Raw genomic sequence first — 22,443 nt, 5'->3', positions numbered from 1 at the left:
ATTTTAGATTCTTCATAGTAGCCACCCTTTGCCATGATGACAGCTTTGCCTCCTCTTGGCATTCTCGCAACCAGCTTCATGAGGAATACTTTTCCAACAGTCTTGAAGGAGTTTGCACTCATGCTGAGCACTTGATGGGTGCTTTTCATTCACTCTGCCGTGCAACTCATCCCAAACCATCTCAATTGGGTTGAGGTCGGGTTATTGTCGATGCGAGGTCATCTGATGCAGAACTGCATCACTTTCCTTCTTGGTCAAATAGCCCTTACACAGCCTGGAGGTGTGTTGGGTTATTGTCCTTTTGAAAAACAAATGATAGTCCCACTTAGCGCAAACCAGATGGGATGGCGTATTGCTGCAGAATGCTGTGGTAACCATGCTGGTTAAGTGTGCCTTGAAATCTAAATAAATCACAGACAGTGTCACCAGCAAAGCACCCACACACCAACACACCTCCTCCTCCTTCCTTCACGGTGGGAACCACACATGCGGAGATCATCCGTTCACCTACTCTGCATCTCACAAAGACACAGCGATTGGAACCAGAAATCTCAAATGTGGACTCATCAGACCAAAGGACAGATTTCCACCGATCTAATGTCCGTTGCTCGTGTTTCTTGGCCCAAGAAAGTCTCGTCTTCTTATTGGTGTCCTTCAGTAGTGGTTTCTTTGCAGCAATTCGACCATGAAGGCCTGATTCAGTCTGTTACTTCTGTTACTTCAACTCTGTGAAGAATTTACTTGGGTTACAATCTGAAGATGGTAATTCTAATGAACTCATTCTTTGCAGCAGAGGTAACTCTGGGTTTTCTCCTATCCTGTGGCGGTTCTCAGAAGAGCCAGTTTCGTCATAGCGCTTGATGGTTTTTGCGACTGCACTTGAAGTAACAAAGTAACATTGTAAAATAGTAACAGTGTAAAATTGTAACAGTGTGACAGAGAAACAGACTAACATTGTAACGGTGTAAGAGACAGTGGTGTAAAGTACTTAAGTAAAAAATACTTTAAAGTACTACTTAAGTAGTTTTTTGGGGTATGTGTACTTTACTTTACTATACATATGTTTGGCAACGTTTATTTCACTACGTCCATACATTTTCCCTGAAACACAAAAATACTAGTTACATTTTGAATGCTTTAGCAGGACAGGAAAATGGTTCAATTCACACACTTATCAAGAGAACATCCTGGGTCATCCCTACTTCCCTGATCTGGCAGATTCACCAAACACACATGCTTCGTTTGTAAACTGAGTGTTGGACTGTGCCGTTGGCTATCTGTAAATGTAGAAAACAAGGACATTTGGCAGTCGGGTTCGCTTAATATCAGGAATTTAAAATGATTTATACATTTACTTTTCATACTTCAGTCTATATAACAACCACATTATTTTAGACTTTGACTCAAGTAGTATTTTACTGGGTGACTTTCATTTTTACTTGAGTCACTTCTATTAAGGTATCTTCATTTTATGAAAAAATGGGTTCGTTTTCGACCTCCGGTAAGAGAGTAACATTGTAATGACAATAACAGAATAAAACAATAACAGGGTAACAGTTGGTGTAAGTGTAACAGAGTAACATTGTAACAGAGTGAAAGTGCAACATATTACCATTGTAACATTGTAACAGTGTAATACTGTATCAGAGGTACAGTGTAACAGAGTAACATTGTCACAGTGTAATACTTTATCAGAGGTACAGTGTAACAGAGTAATATTGTCACAGTGTAATACTGTATCAGAGGTACAGTGTAATAGAGTAACATTGTAACAGTGTAATACTGTATCAGAGGTACAGCGTAACAGAGTAACATTGTAACAGTGTAATACTGTATCAGAGGTACAGTGTAACAGAGTAACATTGTAACAGTGTAATACTGTATCAGAGGTACAGTGTAACAGAGTAACATTGTCACAGTGTAATACTGTATCAGAGGTACAGTGTAACAGAGTAACATTGTCACAGTGTAATACTGTATCAGAGGTACAGTGTAACAGAGTAACATTGTCACAGTGTAATACTTTATCAGAGGTACAGTGTAACAGAGTAATATTGTCACAGTGTAATACTGTATCAGAGGTACAGTGTAACAGAGTAACATTGTAACAGTGTAATACTGTATCTGAGGTACAGCGTAACAGAGTAACATTGTAACAGTGTAATACTGTATCAGAGGTACAGTGTAACAGAGAAACATTGTAACAGTGTAATACTGTATCAGAGGTACAGTGTAACAGAGTAACATTGTCACAGTGTAATACTGTATCAGAGGTACAGTGTAACAGAGTAACATTGTCACAGTGTAATACTGTATCAGAGGTACAGTGTAACAGAGTAATATTGTCACAGTGTAATACTGTATCAGAGGTACAGTGTAACAGAGTAACATTGTAACAGTGTAATACTGTATCAGAGGTACAGCGTAACAGAGTAACATTGTAACAGTGTAATACTGTATCAGAGGTACAGTGTAACAGAGTAACATTGTAACAGTGTAATACTGTATCAGAGGTACAGTGTAACAGAGTAACATTGTCACAGTGTAATACTGTATCAGAGGTACAGTGTAACAGAGTAACATTGTAACAGTGTAATACTGTATCAGAGGTACAGTGTAACAGAGTAACATTGTCACAGTGTAATACTGTATCAGAGGTACAGTGTAACAGAGTAACATTGTCACAGTGTAATACTGTATCAGAGGTACAGCGTAACAGAGTAACATTGTAACAGTGTAATACTGTATCAGAGGTACAGTGTAACATAGTAACATTGTAACAGTGTAATACTGTATCAGAGGTACAGTGTAACAGAGTAACATTGTAACAGTGTATGCAAACACACACACACACACACACACACACACACACACACACACACACACACACACTATATTATTCCCCTGTCTGCTAAAGGCTCTGTATAATAAAGCATCTAGCTGGACACTTGGATGCTTGACTCAGTGATCTACACAGCACATTTTTTCAATTACCGTAAGTATAGATTTCCTTTAGAGTGGTGCCATGCCCATCAGCGGGGGAATGAATGGTAATGGCAGACAGACATATTCTGTCTGAGTATTATTTAAAGAGCTGTCTGTCTACACACACACACAGCGAGAGAGAGAGAGAGGTGGACAGAGAGAGAGAGAGAGGTAGGCAGAATGGTAGACAGATGGAGAGAGAGAGAGAGAGAGAGAGAGAGAGGTAGGCAGAATGGTAGACAGATGGAGAGAGAGAGGTAAACACAGAGGTAGACAGATGGAGAGCGAGAGAGAGAGAGAGAGAGAGAGAGGTAGGCAGAATGGTAGACAGATGGAGAGAGAGAGAGAGAGAGGTAGACATATGGATAGGAAGAGAGAGAGGTAGACAGATGGAGAGCAAGAGAGAGCGAGAGAGAGAGGTAGACAGATGGAGAGAGGGGAGAGAGAGAGAGAGAGAGGTAGACAGATGGAGAGCGCAAGAGAGGTAGACATATGGATAGGAAGAGAGAGAGGTAGACAGTTGGATAGGAAGAGAGAGAAGTAGACAGAAAGATAGAGAGAGAGAGGTAGACAGAGAGAGATAGGGGGAGAGAGGTTTGACAGAAAGATAGAGAGAGAGAGGTAGACAGAGAGAGAGAGAGAGAGAGAGAGAGAGGTATACAGAGAGAGAGAGGGAGGTAGACAGAGAGAGAGAGAGAGAGAGAGAGAGAGGAAGACAGAGAGGTAGACAGAGAGGTAGACAGAGAGAGAGAGATAGAGAGAGAGAGAGAGAGAGAGGTAGACATATGGATAGGAAGAGAGAGAGGTAGACAGATGGAGAGCAAGAGAGAGCGAGAGAGAGAGGTAGACAGATGGAGAGAGGGGAGAGAGAGAGAGAGAGAGAGAGGTAGACAGATGGAGAGCGCAAGAGAGGTAGACATATGGATAGGAAGAGAGAGAGGTAGACAGTTGGATAGGAAGAGAGAGAAGTAGACAGAAAGATAGAGAGAGAGAGGTAGACAGAGAGAGATAGGGGGAGAGAGGTTTGACAGAAAGATAGAGAGAGAGAGGTAGACAGAGAGAGAGAGAGAGAGAGAGAGAGAGGTATACAGAGAGAGAGAGGGAGGTAGACAGAGAGAGAGAGAGAGAGAGAGAGAGAGGAAGACAGAGAGGTAGACAGAGAGGTAGACAGAGAGAGAGAGATAGAGAGAGAGAGAGAGAGAGAGGTAGACAGAGAGAGAGAGAGAGGTAGACAGAGAGAGAGAGATAGAGAGTGAGAGAGGTAGACAGAGAGAGAGAGAGAGGTAGACAGAGAGAGAGAGAGAGAGAGAGAGAGAGAGAGAGAGAGGTAGACAGACAGAGAGAGAGAGAGAGGTAGACAGAGAGGTAGACAGGATTACTTGCTGTGTCATTGATCATCTCGGTACACAGAACCAAATGAGTTAGTCCATGTTAAGGCGGTCACGAGAATCGTGTCTGTCTACCAAAAAGCACCCTATCCCCTATGTAGTGCACTACTTTTGACCAGAACCCTATGGGACCCTATCCCCTATGTAGTGTACTCATTTTGACCAGAACCCTTTGAGCTCAATGGGCCCTGTTCAAAAGTAGTGCACTATACACTGAGTTTCCAAAACATTAAGACAACCTTCTCTTTCAATGACAGACTGACCAGGTGAAAGCTATGATCCCTCATTGATGTCACCTGTTAAATCCACTTCAAATCAGTGTAGATGAAGGGGAGGAGACGGGTTAATTAAAGAAGGATTTTTAAACCTTGAGACAATTGAGACATGGATTGTGTATGTGTGTCATTCAGAGTGTGAATGGGCAATTGGGTATGGTGGTAGCTGCCAGGCGCACCGGTTTGTGTCAAGAACTCAATATCAGGGAGGTGTTCTTAATGTCCACCCTGTGTATAGTGAATGGGATGTCATTCAGGATGCACGGCTTGTCGACCTGCCAACTCCTACAAGTCCTCAACACTTCTGTTGAATTAACATTTTGGAAGGATTCCACCAACCTAATTTAAAAAGAACCAGTTGTGTTTCCCACACACCCTAGCAGCTCGCAGCTCTATATTAAAGTGTGTGTGTTTGCATTAACGCCTGGCTTTGGTTGAAGTCTCGTCAGAGCTCAGTTCGGCTTGTCATTTATACCTCCGATATGAAGGCTGGGATTAAAAGGACTTGTTGGAATGGTCAGTGAACTTGATCATCGATAACAGGACGCATTTCACTCCTCTGATTCGAACACGAAGGCGACTTCACAAATGGTACCCTATTCCCTACACAGTGCACTACTTTTGACCAAGGGCTCTGTAAGGAATATGGTGCCATCTGTAACAAAGCCTGGAACCTTCCACACTCTCAAAACAGAGTGAATGTCCCAAAAAGAGAATGTATCAGTTGTTACAGGTTGGGTTATAGCACCCACCCTGTACCAGACACCATTCAGGCCCCACCCTGTACCAGACACCAGTCAGGCCCCACCCTGTACCAGACACCAGTCAGGCCCCACCCAGTACCAGACACCAGTCAGCCCCCACCCTGTACCAGACACCAGTCAGGCCCCACCCTGTACCAGACACCAGTCAGCACCCACCCTGTACCAGACACCAACCAGCACCCATCCTGTACCAGAAACCAGTCAGCCCCCACCCTGTACCAGACACCAGTCAGCCCACACCCTGTACCAGACACCAACCAGCCCCCACCCTGTACCAGACACCAGTCAGCACCCACCCTGTACCAGACACCAGCCAGCTCACACCCTGTACCAGACACCAGTCAGGTCCCACCCTGTACCAGACACCAGTCAGGCCCCACCCTGTACCAGACACCAGTCAGGCCCAACCCTGTACCAGACACCAGTCAAGCCCCACCCTGTACCAGACACCAGCCAGCCCATACCCTGTACCAGACACCAGTCAGCACCCACCCTGTACCAGACACCAGTCAGCCCCCACCCTGTACCAGACAGCAGTCAGGCCCCCACCCTGTACCAGACACCAGTCAGCCTCATCCTGTACCAGACACCAGCCAGCCCACACCCTGTACCAGACACCGGTCAGCCGCCACCCTGTACCAGACACCAGTCAGGCCCCACCCTGTACCAGGCACCAGTCAGGCCCCACCCTGTACCAGACACCAGTCAGGCCCACATCACCATGGGCCCTGGTCAAATGTGGTGTATTAAATGTAACAGGGTGAAAATTAGGGACAATCCCAATGTTAATTCACCACTGGCTCCGGCATGGTCTCTGGATGGAGATGGTCTAATATGGTTTATTGGGAACTGGTAGGACTGATATGAAACATGGTTAATTGGGAACCGGTAGAGCTGATATGAAACATGGTTAATTGGGAACTGGTAGGACTGATATGAAACATGGTTAATTGGGAACTGGTAGGACTGATATGAAACATGGTTAGTTGGGAACTGGTAGGACTGATGTGAAACATGGTTAATTGGGAACTGGTGTCCAATATACATCATGCAGAAAGACACAAGAGACAACTCACCTTTGACTTTGGTTTTAGTGGTTGCACCCACTGGAAGCATGAGGGAGGAAACAACACATTAACCACCACTGGTATGAAGCAAACATGAAGAACACGATCTGATTCGCTACAGCAGCCAACCAATCAGATAGAACTGTCACAAGTTGTCTATTCGCTGGACACTAGGAAACAGGGTTGTTTTGAGAGCTTCCTACCCGGCTTGAAGGACCATGAAAAGGAGAACAGACCAACTTCCACTCGTTTTCAGTCAGCTATGCCCATCTTTGTGGTTATCAGACATTCATATTGTTAGTTGTTGTGATTATCTAGTTAAAAACATCTCTCTCTCTCTCTCTCTCTCTCTCTGGTATTTAAACTGCACAAATCATTCATCTGAAAATACAAATAAATCTATCATCTGATCAACCTAAAGCAACACGTTATAACAAACACGCAGAGAAAGTCACAGTGTGTGTTTGCCACACTACGTTCTAGTAGAACATGTTTTGTTTTGACACTCGTTAATCCTTTTTGGTTATACCACCCCCTCCACCCCCCCACCCCCCCCATTGTCCGACTTCCCCCTACTCCCCGTCCGACTCCCCCCTACTCCCCATCCAGACCCCCGTCCGTCCGTCCGACTACCCCCTACTCTCCCATCCAGACCCCCCCCCGTCCGACTCCCCCCCCCGTCCGACTCCCCCCTACACTCCCATCCAGACCCCCCCCCCCATCCAGACTCCCCCCCCCGTCCGACTACCCCCTACTCTCCCATCCAGACCCCCCCGTCCGACTCCCCCCTACCCCCCATCCAGACCCCCCCCGTCCGACTCCCCCCTACCCCCCATCCAGACTCCCCCCCGTCCGACTCCCCCCTACCCCCCATCCAGACTCCCCCCCCGTCCGACTCCCCCCTACCCCCATCCAGACTCCCCCCCCGTCCGACTCCCCCCTACCCCCCACCCAGACTCCCCCCCCGTCCTACTCCCCCTACCCCCCATCCAGACTCCCCCCCGTCCGACTCCCCCCTACCCCCCATCCAGACTCCCCCCCCGTCCTACTCCCCCCTACTCTCCCATCCAGACTCCCCCCCCTCCGACTCCCCCCTACCCCCCATCCAGACTCCCCCCCCGTCCTACTCCCCCCTACCCCCCATCCAGACTCCCCCCCGTCCGACTCCCCCCTACCCCCATCCAGACTCCCCCCCCGTCCGACTCCCCCCTACCCCCCATCCAGACTCCCCCCCCCGTCCGACTCCCCCCTACCCCCCATCCAGACTCCCCCCCCGTCCTACTCCCCCCTACCCCCCATCCAGACTCCCCCCCGTCCGACTCCCCCCTACCCCCCATCCAGACTCCCCCCCGTCCGACTCCCCCCTACCCCCCATCCAGACTCCCCCCCCCGTCCGACTCCCTCCTACTCTCCCATCCAGACCCCCCCCCCGTCCGACTCCCCCCTACTCTCCCATCCTGACCCCCTCCGTCCGACTCTCCCACCCCACCCCCCCCCATCCAGACTCCCCTCCTCCCGTTCTTTCTGTACAAGGAAGAAATGGTCATTAATCTCTGCTCTCTGATATTTAATAGTGTTGACAAAGTCAGACCGTGATCAGATTCTCCTGTTTACAGGCGCATGGGAAGAATATCAAGAGATCTATCTAGAAAATGTCAAGCTTCGGATGAATACCAAATAATGGCACCCTATTGTGTATTTAGTCCACTGCTTTACAGCGTAGCCAATAGGATGAAGGGAAAAGGGTCGCCGTTTGTGACACAACTTTAAGATTTGACATTTCTAAAAAGGACCTGGTGTCAGAGTCAACGGAGCGGACTTAATTAATAGCCAAGTCATATCTTCATAGAGACAATCCATTGATGGCAACAAAATCAAATCAAATCAAATCACATTTTACTGGTCGCATGCACATATTTATCAGATGTTATTTCGGGCGTAGAGAAATGCTTGTGTTCCTAGCTCCAACAGTGCACTAACAATAAACACCAATACACACACATCTAAAGGTTAAAAAAAAATAAATTAAGAAATATAGAAAATATATGATATATGATAAGGTTCTAGATTATACCCAGATGCTCTATGTGATAAGGTTCTATCCAGAGGTTCTTGGTGATTAGGTTCTATCCAGAGGTTCTAGGTGATAAGATTCTAGATTCTATCCAGAGGTTTTAGGTGATAAGATTCTAGGTTCTATTCAGAGGTTCTAGGTGAAAAGGTTATAGGTTCTATCCAGAGGTTCTAGGTGAAAAGGTTCTAGGTGATAAGGTTGTAGGTTCTATCCATATGCTCCAGGTGATACGGGTCTAGGTTCTATCCAGAGGTTCTAGGTGTTGAGTGATGGAGGATGGTGTATTTGGTATTCTGGGGCTGTTGACCAGGCAATTAGCTCCGACTCCATCATGTGAGCTTCTCAGCCAGCGTCCAGGAAAGACCAGGTTGTGTGTGTGTGTGTATGGGTGTGTGTATGTCTGTTCAGAGCCCAGTTTGGAGCCAATTCCTCTCAATGCCAGGCATAGTTTCTGAAGTAGGGCTGAGGGGAGAGGAGGGGAGGGGAGAGTAGAGGAGGGGAGAGTAGAAGAGGGTCCCCATGGTGATTAGTTTAACCAACCAGAGAGAGTTTGGCTGTGTCCTAAATGGTACTCTATTCTCTATGTGGTGGGAATACTGGCCTTTGGCTGCTTTGTACTCCAGCTCAGTGTGGCCTGCCTGGCCTCAGTCCCTCTGCTGGGCACAGTGGGAGGTCACAGCACTTCCTCTTTCTGTGTCACACCAATATGTCGTCCCCCCCCCCCCCCCCCCCCCCCCCGGGGAACATTGGCTGCAACTAACCCCTGTGTCTGAAAACACTTAATCATATCCGGCTCCGACAAACTCACAGAAGCACAAACACACACACACACACACACACACACACACACACACATGCATGCACACACACACACACACATATGTAAAGGACACGCTTGTCAAATTCTGAATTCAAGTAACAACACAATGGTAGGGGAAACATCTTTTAATTATTGATGAGACTGGAGCTAAGAGGTCAGCGTCCAAAGGTCAGCGCCCAGAGGTCAGCGCCCAGAGGTCAGCGCCCAGAGCATTTCACAGTCAGTGATACAACTGGAGCTAAGACCAGAGGTCAGCGTCCAGAGCATTTCACAGTCAGTGATACAACTGGAGCTAAGACCAGAGGTCAGCGCCCAGAGGTCAGCGTCCAGAGGTCAGCGCCCAGAGCATTTCACAGTCAGTGATACAACTGGAGCTAAGACCAGAGGTCAGCGTCCAGAGGTCAGCGTCCAGAGCATTTCACAGTCAGTGACACAACTGGAGCTAAGACCAGAGGTCAGCGTCCAGAGCATTTCACAGTCAGTGACACAACTGGGGCTAAGACCAGAGGTCAGCGTCCAGAGGTCAGCGCCCAGAGCATTTCACAGTCAGTGATACAACTGAATATATTACCTCAATAAAACAGACAGTTCCCATAGAAATATTTAGTGACTCCCACCAGACCTTGCTCTCTTTCTGCCTTAGTCTGTGTTTTCCTTCCCCTAATCGGACTGTCTCGGAGGTCTACGTACAATTCCTTCCATCTCATGGATTGGTTTTTGCTCTGACATGCACTGTCAACTCTGAGACCTTATATAGACAGGTGTGTGCCTTTCCAAATCATGTCCAATCAATTGAATTTACCACAGGTGCACTCCAATCAAGTTGTAGAAACATCTCAAGGATGATCAATCGAAACAGGAGGCACCTGACCTCAATTTAGAGTCTCATAGCAAAAGGTCTGAATATTTACGTAAATAAACTATTTCAGGTTTTTATTTTTAAAAACATTTGAACAAATCTGTAAAAAACATTTTTTTGCTTTGTCATTATGGGTTACTGTGCGTGGATTGGTGAGGAAATGTTTTTATTTAATCAATTTCAGAATAAGGCTGTAACGCAACAATATTTGGAAAAAGTATGAATACTTTGAATGTGTGAATACTTTCCGAAAGCACTGCATCTATATATATATGGATATATATGGATATATATATGGGTATATATATATTTATTGAGTTTTCTTATATCTTATATTCTTTAATACTCCGTAATATTTCATCTGTAGCTGTCTCCTTTAATATAATGTTTCATCTGTAGGGGTCTCCTTTAATATAATATTTCATCTGTAGGTGCCTCCTTTAATACTCCATAATATTTCATCTGTAGGTGTCTCCTTTAATATAATATTTCATCTGTAGGTGCCTCCTTTAATACTCCATAATATTTCATCTGTAGGTGTCTCCTTTAATATAATGTTTCATCTGTAGCTGTCTCCTTTAATATAATGTTTAATCTGTAGGTGTCTCCTTTAATACTCCATAATGTTTCATCTGTAGCTGTCTCCTTTCCATAATGTTTCATCTGTAGGTGTCTCCTTTAATACTCCATAATATTTCATCTGTAGCTGTCTCCTTTAATACTCCATAATGTTTCATCTGTAGCTGTCTCCTTTAATATAATGTTTCATCTGTAGGTGTCTCCTTTCCATAATATTTCATCTGTAGCTGTCTCCTTTAATATAATGTTTCATCTGTAGCTGTCTCCTTTAATATAATGTTTCATTATGGAGTATTAAAGGCGGGTAGGCCAAAATGTGATAAATATGCCATCTTTGAGTTATTTCTCAGTTATGCTTTTAGATACAAATGTAAAATATATGTCAACAATCCTTCCTCCAAAACACCATTCTATGAATGACATTTTGTGAAAATCCCCCAAATCGTGATATTTTTGTTGTCCTGATTTCGTGAGGAATCACGCTATAGTTATTTGGCCAAGACACGTCACACACAAACCGCAACACAGCCTAGATTTCAGGTAGTTCCTGGTATCCAATCCATACGGTCTGAACTCTGGGTTGTGATGTCGTTTCCTTTCTACCTCCATCAGCCATTTATCCATAGAAGCCCAGACGGACATTACCGTTCGACCCCAAAATCAAATCTCCCCGGCTGTCTGCTGCAGCTCAAGGCAGAACCAATTGAGATCCTATTTACTTTACAGTGCACTACTTTTATTACAATGCCTGCATACGGCTGTGGTCTAAAGCAGTGCCCTTGTAATAGAAACAGGGTGTCATTTGGGACGAATGCATGGTTGAACATCTGAACGGGAACATTCAACACAAAGTGGATTTTCCAATAGAAGATCTAACAAGATGTTTCCAATAGAAAGAGATTCAGACCACTAATTTAATTCACAGAGACACAGAGCTCAGTTAACCTAACCTCTGTCTGGAGCTCCGAGAGGTTGTTTCCTCCAGTCAGACCACTGCTTTGACAGGACGGTTAGTTATTGTATAACTTTATAATATAAAAGCCAGGGGCAATATCCTGTCCTCCTCTGGCTCACACAACAACACATAACAATATCCTGTCCTCCTCTGGCTCACACAACAACACATAACAATATCCTGTCCTCCTCTGGCTCACACAACAACACATAACAATATCCTGTCCTCCTCTGGCTCACACAACAACACATAACAATATCCTGTCCTCCTCTGGCTCACACAACAACACATAACAATATCCTGTCCTCCTCTGGCTCACACAACAACACATAACACTATCCTGTCCTCCTCTGGCTCACACAACAACACATAACAATATCCTGTCCTCCTCTGGCTCACACAACAACACATAACAATATCCTGTCCTCCTCTGGCTCACACAACAACACATAACAATATCCTGTCCTCTTCTGGCTCACACAACAACACATAACAATATCCTGTCCTCCTCTGGCTCACACAACAACACATAACAATATCCTGTCCTCCTCTGGCTCACACAACAACACATGACAATATCCTGTCCTCCTCTGGCTCACACAACAACACATAACAATATCCTGTCCTCCTCTGGCTCACACAACAACACATAACAATATCCTGTCCTCCTCTGGCTCACACAACAACACATAACAATATCCTGTCCTCCTCTGGCTCACACAACAACACATAACAATAGATTAGTAACACAACAACACAGATTCATAGATGAATAACACAACAACACAGATTCATAGATGAATAACACAACAACACAGATTCATAGATGAATAACACAACAACACACAATAATGTAATAGTAACACAACAACACAGGGTGACAGGTAGCCTAATGGTTAGAGCGTTGGGCCAGTAACTGAAAGGTTGCTGGATCGAATCCCCCGAGCTGACAAGGTAAAAATCTGGCCCAACGCTCTAACCATTAGGCTACCTGCCACCCTGTGTTGTTGTGTTACTATTACATTATTGTGTGTTGTTGTGTTATTCATCTATGAATCTGTGTTGTTGTGTTATTCATCTATGAATCTGTGTTGTTGTGTTCTGCCCCTGAGCAAGGCAGTTAACCCACTGTTCCCCTGAGCAAGGCAGTTAACCCACTGTTCCCCTGAGCAAGGCAGTTAACCCACTGTTCCCCTGAACAGGGCAGTTAACCCACTGTTCCCCTGAACAAGGCAGTTAACCCACTGTTCCCCTGAACAAGGCAGTTAACCCACTGTTCCCCTGAGCAAGGCAGTTTAACCCACTGTTCCCCTGAACAAGGCAGCTTAACCCACTGTTCCCCTAAACAAGGCAGTTCCCCGGATAAGATCTGGATAAGATCTGGATAAGAGTGTCTGCTAAATGACTAAAATATCAAATGTAGCAACACAGGTTGCAGATAAAGACAATGCAGACCATCTGCATCCCAAATGGCACCCTATTCCCTGCGTAGTGCACTACTTTTGACCAAGTCCCATACTGGCAAATATATACCAAAACAAGTTTAAAAGATTTGCAAGTATCCTCTATCATTCCAAGCTCAACACCCCTGACACACACTCAACACCTGTGGCTGTCTGAACCAACAGTATCTTCCCATGTTGATAAGGTTAGGTGCTTCACAGGATTCTTTGGCTTTGTTGAAGTGCTCGGGAATATTTTGACATTTCAGAGTGATTTCCTCCCTGTTTAAAGCAGTTCAGGATTCAGCCAGAGTTCCTCCCTGTTTAAAGCAGTTCAGGATTCAACCAGAGTTCCTCCCTGTTTAAAGCAGTTCAGGATTCAGCCAGAGTTCCTCCCTGTTTAAAGCAGTTCAGGATTCAACCAGAGTTCCTCCCTGTTTAAAGCAGTTCAGGATTCAACCAGAGTTCCTCCCTGTTTAAAGCAGTTCAGGATTCAACCAGAGTTCCTCCCTGTTTAAAGCAGTTCAGGATTCAACCAGAGTTCCTCCCTGTTTAAAGCAGTTCAGGATTCAACCATAGTTCCTCCCTGTTTAAAGCAGTTCAGGATTCAGCCAGAGTTCCTCCCTGTTTAAAGCAGTTCAGGATTCAACCAGAGTTCCTCCCTGTTTAAAGCAGTTCAGGATTCAACCAGAGTTCCTCCCTGTTTAAAGCAGTTCAGGATTCAGCCAGAGTTCCTCCCTGTTTAAAGCAGTTCAGGATTGAACCAGAGTTCCTCCCTGTTTAAAGCAGTTCAGGATTCAACCAGAGTTCCTCCCTGTTTAAAGCAGTTCAGGATTCAACCAGAGTTCCTCCCTGTTTAAAGCAGTTCAGGATTCAGCCAGAGTTCCTCCCTGTTTAAAGCAGTTCAGGATTCAGCCAGAGTTCCTCCCTGTTTAAAGCAGTTCAGGATTCAACCAGAGTTTGTCCCCGTTTAAAGCAGTTCAGGATTCAACCAGAGTTCCTCCCCATTTAAAGCAGTTCAGGATTCAACCAGAGTTCCTCCCCGTTTAAAGCAGTTCAGGATTCAACCAGAGTTCCTCCCTGTTTAAAGCAGTTCAGGATTCAACCAGAGTTCCTCCCTGTTTAAAGCAGTTCAGGATTCAACCAGAGTTCCTCCCTGTTTAAAGCAGTTCAGGATTCAACCTTCCTAAAGTCCTTATCTGCCTCCTCCCGAGGGGAAGGCTGCTCAGTCCACTCTTCTCCTCCTCTCCCTCTCTCATCACCTCTCTGTGACTTCATATCTCCACCAGTTACAGCCCAGAGATCCCAGCCCAGAGAACCCAGCCCAGAGAACCCAGCCCAGAGAACATCTACCTATAAAGACCAGACATATATTGTCCAGACTTAAACAGCTAAATCAAAATGACAAAGGCATTTGATTTGTGTGTATTCCAAACATTTCTTTAACAGTAGTGGCTGTTTGAAGTGAGCTAATCAGTAAATATGCTGTTTTAAATAGAACAACTGTGGAAATAGCCTTACAGCATAAAATAATAACAATAATAACAATAATAACAATAAGAATCATAACAATAATAACAATAATAACAATAATAACAATAATAAAAATAATAACAATAATAACAATAATAACAAGAAGAATCATAACAATAATAACAATAATAACAATAATAATCATAACAATAATAACAATAATAACAATAACAATCGTAACAATAATAACAATAATAACAATAATAATAAAAATAATAATAGTAACAATAATAACAATAATAATAACAATAACAATAATAACAATAATAATAAAAATAATAATAGTAACAATAATAACAATAATAATAACAATAACAATAATAACAATAATAATAAAAATAATAATAGTAACAATAATAACAATAATAATAACAATAACAATAATAACAATAATAACAATAATAACCATAACAATAATAACAATATTAATCATAACAATAATAACATAATCTTCATCTCACCATAATAATTTAATTTCAAGGAGCAATCTGTGATTGGTACATCCATTTTTGGACAAATTTCCCCATTAATCTCTATAAACGAGTTCATTTCCTTTTCGAATTTGCGTGTGTGTGTGTGTGTGTTGTTGTACAACCCTGCCTGTTGCTGGTCTGTCTGTTCTATACAGTAGTCAGGTGATTCCAGCCGGGTGTTTGAGTGATAGTGTCGGCCTGTAATGTGTTAGGAGGCAGTATAATGAAACCAGGACTAGAGGTTACAGAGCTCTGTCTCTGTCCTTGTTCTCCGAGCACAAACCTCACAGGACTCCAAGCTGCACAGCACAGATAATACTACTCGACTCTACCTAAAGTACATGTCACGTCTAATGAATAAAATCTCCCTCGCCGGATAAAAAATTAGTTTCACCACTATTTATGGAAACGGTATTGGTCCGAGTTAAATGTATAATTGAATGAACTGTGAGGTCAGCCTGCTTCATTTGATTTGTCCTGTCAGGTAGGCAGGGAGACGGGCATGCCTCCAGCCGCTGTCTCAGAGCTACAAACTCTTAGAAAAAAAGGGTACCGAAGGGGTTCTGGCTGTCCCCATAGAAGAACCCCTTTTGGTCCCAGGTAGAACCCCTTTTTGGTTCCAGGTAGAACCCCCTTTTGGTTCCAGGTAGAACCCCTTTTTGGTTCCAGGTAGAACCCCTTTTTGGGTTCCATGTGGAACCCTCTGTGGAAATGGTTGTACATTGGAACTCAAAATGGTTCTACCTGGAACCAAAAAGGGTTCTTCAAAAGGTTTACTTATGTACGGTGACAGTCGCAGAACCCTTCTAGGTTCTAGATAGCACATTTTAATCATAGAGTATAGAACCAATGGAAGGAGAGAGAGAGAGAGAGAGAGAGAGAGAGATGTTTTGAAGGTCACTATGAGCAGGGAGAATGGCAGAACAGCTTTCCATGTGTGACTAACCCTTCTACTAATGTAGTCCATACAAATATTTGGTGGCAGAGCTCCCCCCCCCCCTACCCCCCCACACACACACACAGACACACACACACACACACAATTAATCATTCTTCTGGCATATCGATGTCTTATCTTTCCAGACACACTCTCATCCTCCAGTTCCATGTTCCAGTGAAGGGTTTGACCTCTAGGGAGTGCTTTTCAGCCCAAGTTGATGAATCTTTTCACATTTTACACAAAGTGTCATTCTCAAATCCCTTCTGAGCTGTCTGCTTTCCCATTAATTATGGAACAGCAGTTTGATAAATCATCAATAGCATAATTGTGTTGTTCTTTAGGGAAGACGACCCTTAGTTCATAATGTCGTTGTTCTTTAGGGAAGACGACCCTGAGATCATAATGTCGTTGTTCTTTGTTCTTTAGGGAAGACGACCCTTAGTTCATAATGTTGTTGTTCTTTAGGGAAGACGACCCTTAGTTCACAATGGGGTTGTTCTTTAGGGAAGACGACCCTTAGTTCATAATGTCATTGTTCTTTAGGGAAGATGACCCTGAGATCATAATGGTGTTGTTCTTTAGGGAAGACGACCCTGAGATCATAATGTCGGTGTTCTTTGTTCTTTAGGGAAGACGACCCTGAGATCATAATGTCGTTGTTCTTTGTTCTTTAGGGAAGACGACCCTGAGATCATAATGTCGTTGTTCTTTAGGGAAGACGACCCTGAGATCATAATGTCATTGTTCTTTAGTGAAGACGACCCTGAGATCATAATGTCATTGTTCTTTGTTCTTTAGGGAAGACGACCCTGAGATCATAATGTTGTTGTTCTTTAGTGAAGACGACCCTGAGATCATAATGTCGTTGTTCTTTAGGGAAGACGACCCTGAGATCATAATGTCGTTGTTCTTTAGGGAAGACGACCCTGAGATCATAATGTCGTTGTTCTTTAGGGAAGACGACCCTGAGATCATAATGTCGTTGTTCTTTAGGGAAGACGACCCTTAGTTCACAATGGTGTTGTTCTTTAGAGAAGACGACCCTGATATGCCGCATATCAAGAAGCTGATTAAACAGAATTATCATTACACAGGTGCACCTTGTGCTGTGGATAATAAAAGGCTTCTGTTTAAAATGTGCAGTTTTGTCACACATGACAATGACACAGATGTCTCAAGTTTTGAGGGAGCGAGCAATTGGCATGCTGACTGCAGGTATGTCCACCAGAGCTGTTGCCAGAGAATGTTAATTTCTCTACCATAAGCCGCCTCCAATGTTGTTTTGTAGAAATTGGCAGTACATCCAACTGGCTTCACCAGCGCAGACCACGTGTAACCACACCTGCCCAGGACCTCCACATCCGGATTCTTCACCTGCGTTATCGTCTGAGACCAGCCACCCAGAGAGCTGATGAAACTGCCATCAAACTGCACCACGGAAGAATTTCTGCACAAACTGTCCGAAACGTCTCAGGGAAGCTCATCTGACTTCAGTTTGGCGTCGTAACCAACTTCAGTGGGCAAATGCTCACCTTCGATGGCCACTGGCATGCTGGAGAAGTGTGCTCTTCACGGATGAATCCCGGTTTCAAATGGGCAATTGGTAGACAGCGTGTATGGCGTCGTGTGGGTGAGCGGTTTGCTGATGTTAACGTTGTGAACAGAGTGCCCCATGGTGGCGGTGGGGTTACGGTATGGCCAGGCGTAAAGCTAAGGAAAACAAACACAATTTGAATGACGAGATCCTGAAGCCTATTGTGATGTCATTCATCCACCGTCATCACCTTTCCTCCACCTTCATCACATCTCCACCGTCATCACCTTTCCACTGTCATCACGTCTCCTCCACCGTCATCACCTTTCCACTGTCATCACCTGTCCTCCACCGTCATCACCTTTCCTCTGTCATCACCTCTCCACCGTCATCACCTTTCCACTGTCATCACCTCTCCACCGTCATCACCTCTCCTCCACCGTCATCACCTCTCCTCCACCGTCATCACCTTTCCTCTGTCATCACCTCTCCACCGTCATCACCTTTCCACTGTCATCACGTCTCCTCCACCGTCATCACCTTTCCACTGTCATCACCTGTCCTCCACCGTCATCACCTTTCCTCTGTCATCACCTCTCCTCCACCGTCATCACCTTTCCACTGTCATCACCTGTCCTCCGTCATCACCTTTCCACCACTGTCATCACCTCTCCTCCACCATCATCACCTCTCCTCCACCGTCATCATCTCTCCTCCACCGTCATCACCTCTCCACCGTCATCACCTTTCCTCCACCGTCATCACCTTTCCTCTGTCATCACCTCTCCACCGTCATCACCTCTCCTCCACCGTCATCACCTCTCATCACCTCTCCTCCACCGTCATCACCTTTCCACTGTCATCACCTCTCCACCGTCATCACCTTTCACTGTCATCACCTCTCCTCCACCATCATCACCTTTCCTCTGTCATCACCTCTCCACCGTCATCACCTTTCCACCACTGTCATCACCTCTCCTCCACCGTCATCACCTCTCCTCCACCGTCATCACCTCTCCTCCACCGTCATCACCTCTCCACCGTCATCACCTTTCCTCCATTGTCATCACCTGTCCTCCACCGTCATCACCTCTCCTCCACCGTTATCACCTCTCTTCCACCGTCATCACCTTTCCTCTGTCATCACCTCTCCACCGTCATCACCTTTCCACCACTGTCATCACCTCTCCTCCACCGTCATCACCTCTCCTCCACCGTCATCACCTTTCCACCACTGTCATCACCTCTCCACCATCATCACCTTTCCTCTGTCATCACCTCTCCACCGTCATCACCTTTCCACCACTGTCATCACCTCTCCTCCACCGTCATCACCTCTCCACCGTCATCACCTCTCTTCCACCGTCATCACCTCTCCACTGTCATCACCTCTCTTCCACCGTCATCACCTCTCCACCGTCATCACCTCTCCACTGTCATCACCTCTCCTCCACCGTCATCACCTCTCCACCGTCATCACCTGTCCTCCACCGTCATCACCTTTCCTCTGTCATCACCTCTCCTCCACCGTCATCACCTGCTTTTCATACCATCAATCACCACATTCTTTTGGAGAGATTGGAAACCCAAATTGGTCTACACGGACAAGTTCTGGCCTGGTTTAGATCTTATCTGTCGGAAAGATATCAGTTTGTCTCTGTGAATGGTTTGTCCTCTGACAAATCAACTGTAAATTTCGGTGTTCCTCAAGGTTCCGTTTTAGGACCACTATTGTTTCCACTATATATTTTACCTCTAGGGGAGGTCATTCGGAAACATAATGTTAACTTTCACTGCTATGCGGATGACACACAGCTGTACGTTGGATGGGATGGGGCTGCAAACGTTCTACTTTTAAACTCTGACAAAATAGAGATGCTTGTTCTAGGTCCCAAGAAACAAAGAGATCTTCTGTTGAATCTGACAATTCATCTGTAATGGCTGTACAGTCAAATGAAACTGTGAAGGACCTCGGCGTTACTCTGGACCCTGATCTCTCTTTTGACGAACATATCAAGACTGTTTCAAGGACAGCTTTTTTCCATCTACGTAACATTGCAAAAATCAGAAACTTTCTGTCCAAAAATGATGCAGAAAAATGTATCCATGCTTTTGATACTTCTTGGTTAGACTACTGCAATGCTCTACTTTCCGGCTACCCGGATAAAGCACGAAATAAACTTCAGTTAGTGCTAAATACGGCTGCTAGAATCCTGACTAGAATCAAAAAATGTCATCACATTACTCCAGTTCTAGCCTCTTTACACTGGCTTCCTGTTAAGACAAGGGCTGATTTCAAGGTTTTACTGCTAACCTACAAGGCATTACATGGGCTTGCTCCTACCTATCTTTCCGATTTGGTCCTGCCGTACATACCTACACGTACGCTACGGTCACAAGACGCAGGCCTCCTAATTGTCTCTATAATTTCTAAGCAAACAGCTGGAGGCAGGGCTTTCTCCTATAGAGCTCCATTTTTATGGAATGGTCTGCCTACCCATGTGAGAGATGCAGACTCGGTCTCAACCTTTAAGTCTTTACTGAAGACTCATCTCTTCAGTAGGTCATATGATTGACTGAAGTCTGGCCCAGGAGTGAGAAGGTGAACGGAAAGGCTCTGGAGCAACGAACCGCCCTTGCTGTCTCTGCCTGTCCGGCTCCCCTCTCTCCACTGGGATTCTCTGCCTCTAACCCTATTACAGGGGCTGAGTCACTGGCATACTGGTGCTCTTCCATGCCGTCCCTAGGAAGTGTGCGTCACTTGAGTGGGTTGAGTCACTGACGTGATCTTCCTGTCTGGGTTGGCGCCCCCCCCTTGGGTTGTGCCGTGGTGGAGATCTTTGTGGGCTATACTCGGCCTTGTCTCAGGACGGTAAGTTGGTGGTTGAAGATATCACTCTAGTGGTGTGGGGGCTGTGCTTTGGCAAAGTGGGTGGGGTTATATCCTGCCTGTTTGGCCCTGTCCCGGGGTATCATCGGATGGGGCCACAGTGTCTCCTGATCCCTCCTGTCTCAGCCTCCAGTATTTATGCTGCAGTAGTTTATGAGTCAGGGGGCTAGGGTCAGTCTGTTATATCTGGAGTACTTCTCCTGTCCTATTCGGTGTCCTGTGTGAATTTAAGTATGCACTCTCTAATTCTATCTTTCTTTCTTTCTCTCTCTCGGAGGACCTGAGCCCTAGGACCATGCCTCAGGACTACCTGGCATGATGACTCCTTGCTGTCCCCAGACCACCTGGCCGTGCTGCTGCTCCAGTTTCAACTGTTCTGCCTGCGGCTATGGAATCCTGACCTGTTCACCGGACGTGCTACCTGTCCCAGACCTGCTGTTTTCAACTCTCTAGAGACAGCAGGAGTGGTAGAGATACTCTGAATGATCGGCTATGAAAAGCCAACTGACATTTACTCCTGAGGTGCTGACCTGTTGCACCCTCGACAACTACTGTGATTATTATTATTTGACCATGCTGGTCATTTATGAACATTTGAACATCTTGGCCATGTTCTGTTATAATCTCCACCCGGCCCAGCCAGAAGAGAACTGGCCACCCCTCATAGCCTGGTTCCCCTTTAGGTATCTTCCTAGGTTTTGGCCTTTCTAGGGAGTTTTTCCTAGCCACTGTGCTTCTACACCTGCATTGTTTGCTGGTTGGGGGTTTTAGGATGGGTTTCTGTACAGCACTTTGAGATATCAGCTGATGTAAGAAGGGCTTTATAAATTGATTTGATTTGATATGATGGTGTATGGAGGAGTATGGCAGGGAGGGGTCAAATGTCACCTTATCTGCAGATAAACGCTAAAGAGCTACAGCTCAGTGTAAGCTTCTTGACATGTAATATGATTCTCACACTATTACAATGATTTAGGAAATGTGTTTTTTATTACACTGTTGATTAGGAAACCCTTTCTGTGTGATTCAACAGCTACTGAGAGAGAGATGCATGTTTCTCCTCTTGTGCAGAATTCAGACCTGTGTTTTGAGGAGGAGATTGAGGATGTTCTGAAGTGTTAGTTCTGGATACTGGGTCTAAGCAGCTCTGTGTCCTCTCTCTCTCTCTGTTCATCTCTCCCTCTATCCCTGTCTCTCTCTCTCTTCTCTCTCTGTTCATCTCTCCCTCTATCCCTGTCTTTCTCTCTCTCTCTCTCTCTTCTCTCTCTGTTCATCTCTCCCGCTATCCCTGTCTCTCTCTTCTCTCTCTGTTCATCTCTCCCTCTCTCCCTGTCTCTCTCTCTCTACCTTTATCTGTCTCTCTCTCTCCATCTACCTCTCTCTCTCAACCTCTTCCTCTCTCTCTCTGTCTCTCTCTCTCTTCAATCTTACTCTCTCTCTAGCTCTCTCTCTCTATCTCTCTCTCTCTATATATATATATATATCTCTCTCTCTATATCTCTTTCTCTCTCTCTATATATATCTATATCTCTCTCTCTATATACCTCTCTCTCTCTTTCTCTCTCTCTCTCTCTCTCTCTCTATATATATATATATATATATATATATATATATATATATATATATATATCTCTCTCTCTCTTTCTCTCCTAGGTATGAATCAAGGCTTGAAGGGAAGGTGGCTGCCAGGGAGGAGACCCCCCCCCCCCCCCCCACACACACACACACACCCCCACACACACACCCACACAAACACACACACACACACCTACACACACCCACACACACACATCCACAGTGTTCAAGGCAAAGCAGGTTCATCACCACCGTTAGCTGCCTAAGGGAGATGGATCTCCGGGCTGGGT

At 45.2% G+C, this 22,443-nt stretch overlaps 1 protein-coding gene across 1 annotated transcript in view; it reads right to left on the bottom strand.

Annotated features, from left to right (window-relative positions):
* Window positions 1-22,443, bottom strand: part of LOC139385868 (cell adhesion molecule 2b) — a 476,978-nt gene that overhangs the window by 183,049 nt on the left and 271,486 nt on the right. The window contains exon 2 of the mRNA XM_071131148.1: window positions 6,489-6,518. Coding sequence (XP_070987249.1) covers window positions 6,489-6,518 — 30 coding nt within the window. The remainder of the gene's footprint in view (window positions 1-6,488; window positions 6,519-22,443) is intronic.

The sequence above is a fragment of the Oncorhynchus clarkii genome, chromosome 27, assembly GCF_045791955.1.
Source record: "Oncorhynchus clarkii lewisi isolate Uvic-CL-2024 chromosome 27, UVic_Ocla_1.0, whole genome shotgun sequence".
Taxonomy (NCBI): Eukaryota; Metazoa; Chordata; class Actinopteri; order Salmoniformes; family Salmonidae; genus Oncorhynchus; species Oncorhynchus clarkii.
Note: the sequence above shows the minus strand (reverse complement) of the source record. Positions and strands in the feature narration are given on the sequence as shown.